Source organism: Rhea americana, unplaced genomic scaffold (genome assembly GCF_003343005.1).
Source record: "Rhea americana isolate MKP2758 unplaced genomic scaffold, rheAme1 scaffold_77, whole genome shotgun sequence".
NCBI lineage: Eukaryota > Metazoa > Chordata > Aves > Rheiformes > Rheidae > Rhea > Rhea americana.
This window is the reverse complement of record NW_028186945.1, coordinates 348,075-354,074: the sequence shown is the minus strand read 5'-3', so window position 1 is coordinate 354,074 and position 6,000 is coordinate 348,075. Positions and strand designations below refer to the sequence as shown.

The window sequence follows — 6,000 nt, the reverse complement described above, 5'->3', positions numbered from 1 at the left end:
AAAAAAAAAAAAAAAGAAAAGAAAGAAAATTCTGTATCTAGAACCAGTATCTCAGTCCATGGGGCATGTACTCTTCATTCTCACAGTCCATTTCAAACAACAGTCAACTTACTAAGTTATTTTCTCCTTGTGTGGCTCATCTCCCTGGTTATCACTAGACAGAAAGAAAATTCTGCAGGGAATAAAAAACTGCTTTTTGTTGTAGAATTCCAGTTTTTATGCTTGTATATAAGCCATAATTTTCAGGGCATGTGGCAAGACTTCTCTTTTCCACAACATTAGAAACGGTAGACTGTCTGAACTGATGCAGGTAGGTTCTTTAATAAGGTACTGCCAGGATGCTGAGGCAGTAGGAAAATATTCTCTTTATAGCATGTCTTTACATTTTAGTAGGTAACTAAATGATAGTAAATACTACTAAGACTATTTTGAGGTTGTCACTAGTTCAACAGCAAAGGGTCGCATTTATGAAAAAGCAATTCAATTCTACTTGGACTGAAAGGATGCAAAAATCCATCCATTTCTGATTCATATTAAGTTATTATTACCTGATTTGAAATTCAGAATGAAAAAAACCTATTTATAGGTCTATATAGCAACTGTGTACTCACAAAGCAATTATATTTATCTAGTRTAAAACCATATAAAGTGGATGCTGGACAGTTACCTAACACTGGTTAACAGTTGCCTGTTAAACTTTTAAGTACAAAGCCAGCCACAGTCAGAAGGGGAATTGAATCAGGCAGCTGTTTTTCCAGCAATGTCAACTTCAGGTGTRAAGTGTTTGATACATAAGAAAATGACTCATCCTATTCAGGACAAAACACTTTTTCTGAGCTCAGCAGTAGCCTGTGGAGGGCTGCATAAGCATAGTGGCAGTCTAGCTGCCCAACGCATGAAGAGATATTGAAAGTGCTGAGAAAAGGGGGTCATGAGCAAAAGAAAGGGGGAAGGGAAGAGGAGAAGAGAAATGAAGAAAGTCTAAGCAGAAAGAAGAATGGAGAAAGAGGCAAATGATAGTAAGGTATTACATGACAGTTCAGTTTTATTCACTGAGCCATTAAATCAAAAAGAATTTCTCTTCCTACTTGAACCTTTCTTAGAACTTCTTTATGGTACTAGTGATCTGATTATGCCCATCCTTCATCTTCTTTCCTAATTCTGAAGGATACACCAGGTATCAGCTTCATGGACACGATGCCTCAGCCTTAATCTGCCATCAGCAGCAATTACCAAGGATGGAGGCCTGAACATCAGCTCTGTTCCAGACAACGCAGAGCTCAATACAACATTCGTCACTGAGCAGTGCAACCAGGGCACCTTCCAGGAGCAGGGTAAATAAATGTGACTAACTCTACAGCATATAACTCTCTCCTCTCTGCAGGGAACAAAAGCAAAAGGCAGGTATCTGAGGTGTTCACCTCAGCAGGGTGTACTTGTAGCCACCACACATTTGAACTTAGCACCATGGATCCGAGATGAGCTACATAAAAGGGTATTTACATAGCCTTACCCAACATGGAAGCACTGCTACCAGTGACACCTAAACACATATCAAACTGATTAAACGCTGCTCAGGCAACCTTCATTTTCTAAGCAGAAGGAAATGCAAGAAGGAAATAGCAGAAATACTAACAAGAGAATGAAGCTTTTTACATCCTTCCATTATTTTAGGGTTAGATTGCCACTTTGGGAGTGTGCCTCTTGCATGAAAGGTCAGTGGACACACATGAGCTATGCTSGGCAGCCACAGTACTTTAATGGCTTGTGTATGTGTTCAAAGAAGAGAGAAAGAAGATAAAGAGGCCACAGGTGTGAAGCTGGCTACAGATGCTCCTTGCTCTGCCTCTCCTTGGTAGAGATTTACAGCACCACAGCCTCTGTGGCAACTAGGAGCTGTGGTAACATTTGAATACTGGGCAGATCCTATCGGAGAAAGGAGGGCTTTTTCTCATAAACTAATTCATAGTCTACACACTGTTGCTTCTCAGAAAAAGACATGGACTAAAAAACATAAATGCGTTAAATGAAGTTATCAGGAATGTGCCCCCTCAAAAGGGAGCAAACTGTCATTTTCTTTATGCTAGAGAGGAGCTATGTGACAGCTCAGAGGACAGTTGTCCCATTCTTTGGTGTTCATGATGAGTTGTCCCTCACCGCCATCAGACCTMGCTGTACATAGGTGTCAGGTGTACCAGGTGGCTCAGCTGTGAACAAAGCCTGTCCTAGCTGAGCTGTTTAACCTACAGAGGTCATGCCCAACAACTCCTTGATTTCTTCAGCCACACCTTCCGCTCAGGTCTGACACAAGTGGGCCCACRGTAGCCAGGAGGGGTAGGAGATGTCAGATGGGCACTGCAGTCTGTGTGTGACTGGCAAAGCTTTCTAAATTAAAAAGACTACCTTGGAATGTCACTGCAACTTCCCACAGAGAGACCAAATCAGAGGAGACAGCTTCCCCCAGACGCTGAGTGCTTCAGGGGCCTCTTGATCTATGGATACATTCTTCATATTTTAAAATCTTCATGCTTGGCCACTATTTCATGCTTTCTTGGCTGATAGAGTGAATGCTGAGGTTAGCCAGGGAGAGCTGTTTACACTATGCCAACTATTGATATTTACCTCCTCTTATTCTGTAGGTGCCAGAAGAGGTAAACACCATTAGCTGACATAAATAGCTCTCCTTGACTGACCTTGAAGAAAAGCTGCCAGCCACAAAAGAGTAAAACACTATGGCTGCCCTAAACTTCTTTCCTGACTGATGTTTAGTTATTAGGGCAAAAAGCTGTTCCCATGTTAGGGAGCCCGATGAACAGAAGTTCACACCCATTTTCAGTGTCATTCTTTTGGCATTTAACCAGCGGAGTCCAGTGTTGCTCTGCAGCATGGGAGCACAGGCAGGCATCCTTCCACAGCTGSAGTGGGGATATTTCCGTATTAAAACTCCCATGGCAGTGGATCCTAAGGGGCTTACAAGACAAAGTTATTTTTAGTTACATTCAGGCTGCAGTTAGGATATGGTTTTTTTAAGTCAGGAAAAATATCAGCCATTGTGTTTGGACCTCCAATGAAAGGGATAACCTCAGCASAAACAGATTAGCCTAGGGCCTGAGTATTCCTAACGCGCAACCAAGTCAAGCGACTACGTACTGTATATTTCACATGTGAGTATCTATGTGGAATGACAGTCCATTACTTTTACAGACTCTTTTAAGCACACCCTCCCTGTTCATGAAAAACATACCTAGGCAGTACAATGAGGCAAGTGCCATTCCTGGATAGGGATACTTTCCGGAATTTGAAGTATTTGTTATTATATAGATCCAATTCCACAATACTAGAACTGYCAAGCAGCCAGGAAGCACCGAGGGAACTGTGTGTGTTGGAAGACCTGATGAAATGTATCAAAGATACTTTTAGACAAAMTATTTTCGCTCGTTGGCTTTGTTCATGGCCACCTATAAAGACACATTCGAGTCCCTAATGAATCATGATGACTTAAGAGATCAACAAAATTGGGAATTCAGTAATATATGAGAAAGAAAACTAAGTAAAAACTAGATTATTCCAATCTCATTTATTTTAATTCTCCAATTTTTCTGCTTTTAAGCATATTGAACTTTTTAGTAAAGTCATGCCTGTTATGGTTCACTGCCAGCAGAATTTTGAATAGAGTTTAACATTCAGTAGGTAAAGGAGATAAGGATGTAAGATGGTTTTCTTACCTCACAAAACATAGGCAACTTTTTGGCAAAATCCACCACTCTTGTAATCGCTGGTGTGATAATTTTTGTAAACTGGCTGAAGGCTTCTAAATCCACTTTCCCACCTTCTGGGGCATTGACTATTGGTGCTTGTCCAATATCTTCTGGCTAAGGATATAAAGAAAGATAAATAAAGGAACAATTTATCTTAAATCAAATATTTGATCTAGAAAGTCCTGCTTGGTAAGAGAAGATATGTTATTAAAGTTTACCATTACATTTTTATTAAATTAAGAAATAACACTATCTACTTTTTAAGTAAAGCCCATTATGCCACAAAAGGTGAATCTGTTTATATAACATTTGTGAAAGAGGCAACTGCACAGAGAAATGGGTGCCTGGCAGGCCACTACCCATGCTGTGTGGGTTGCTGCATTTCTGTGCACATGCGTTTTCTTGCTTGTGCCTGTATCTGAGTATCTTGTAGGAGTAGCTTGTGCATTTTTGCTAAAAAATATAGAGATAATCTAGTTTCTTAGAGGTGCTGAGAAGTCTCAAGCTTCCATAAAACCAAAGGGAGCTGAGGGGTCTCATCACCCCGCTGGAAGATGCTTAGAGCTTTGCAGGATTGGGCTCTCACACCCACTCAAATTTCTGAAATCTCTCCCAGAGCAGAGATTGCCCAATATCACAGAGATCCCAGCAATTGCCAAGGCTTATTTTGAGAACTAGGCTAAAGTAACTGATGACTAAGAAAGGGCTAAATTGAAAYTAGTCTGAATAAAATGAATATAATTTGAACTCATCTGGATAAAATTTAAGTTGAAAATCATCTTCTGCATGACTTCAGCTCAAGGCTTCTCCATCACAAAAATCCTACCTTGAGGATTTCAGTAGGAACATATAATGAAAGTCTTGATCGGAATCCATGCACATGAGTGTTTTCTTATTCCAATTGCATTTTGATTTGTTCACCTGATTCTATGACAGTTTGTCAGTTTTACAGTGTACTTTAAAAAACACACATTGAAGCTGTTCTTCTATATTCTAAGTACAGCACTGCAGTTATAAAAGACTGGGCAAATGTTATGTAGAGGTTCCATTTTGTTCACTTTAGAAAGTTAAAGCTGCGTAAGAGTCAGAAGTGAATGCCTTTAAGACTGATGGAGCTCATGACATTTATATATGGGCATTTAAGCAGAGGAGTTGCTGAAACTTCTGTCTACAATAAAAACGTGTACTCAACTGTTTTTTAAAGCAACACCTCATAAAAGACCCTTCCATAGCTCTATCATCAATCTGAATCCTAATCTATTTTTTTTTCCAGGAAAAAGACTCAGTGATGCACTAATAAAACAAGCACCAATAGCAAAAGAAAAATGAAGAGGACCGGGCTCAAATACTTAGGGGTTCTTACTAAAGAGCTCAAATAATCCCAATTCTAGGTTCCCCCCACCTTGAACCTTGAGAAATTAAACCACATTGTCTATGTGCTCATGATAAACAATCTTCCTTACTTCCAAGCAAGAAAACCAAACACTTACAACCACACAGAACATTGTTAGGGAGGGAAAGAGAGAACAGACTACTTCCATGGGAAAACCCAAAGAAGTCAAGATCACTAGTTAAAACCAATGTATTCCAGACGGGCATGCAGCTGGAGAGCCTTCACCATCCACCTCACGCCAACAGGGAAAGAGGTCCAGACCTCAAAGAAGCTCTTGGAAAACCAGCCTCACCTGCCTAATGACTGATCACTGCTCCTGGGATGTGCAGTTCCGCCGCCTGGCTCTTCCACAGCTTCTGGTGGGGGGCTGCCAACAGCCCCCGTCAAGGTTTTCCCGTYAGCCTGCCCTTCCCCTGCTGTGCCCATTGCAAGGCTTCAGCGAGCTCCCTAAGCTTACCTGGAATCCATGGCAAAACTTGAGGGGGCTTTGGAGCCAGGACTGCACTGAGCGCAGGTTGGTCTGGTTTAGGAACTGACTGTGGAAATCCCTGCCAGTTTCTGAATCACCCACTGCAGCTGCGGGCCCTCTCTGCCATGGCTGTCCCCTCTCCCAGGAGCCCCGTCGTCAGATCTCCCCCAGCACTCCCCTGCGCTGGGTGATCCTTCCCTCCAGCATTGCTGCTTACGTGGCCAGACCTGCCTGTCCCTGACCCACCATGATACAGTGGATTGGCTCCTGCCAGCTTTCTGCCCAGGTCCTTATTCCCAATCCTACTTAYAGGATATTTGTTCCCAAACTAGATGATACTGAAGGATCAATACTCCTGGTCCCAAATAAACAAATATATT

At 41.7% G+C, this 6,000-nt stretch overlaps 1 protein-coding gene across 6 annotated transcripts in view; it reads right to left on the bottom strand.

The window, feature by feature from the left end:
* Positions 1 to 6,000, bottom strand: part of THRB (thyroid hormone receptor beta) — a 172,487-nt gene that overhangs the window by 8,215 nt on the left and 158,272 nt on the right. For all 6 annotated transcript variants that reach the window (XM_085322347.1, XM_085322348.1, XM_085322350.1 and 3 more), the window contains one exon: positions 3,726 to 3,872. In XM_085322347.1, the coding sequence (XP_085178473.1) occupies positions 3,726 to 3,872 (147 nt within the window). The remainder of the gene's footprint in view (positions 1 to 3,725; positions 3,873 to 6,000) is intronic.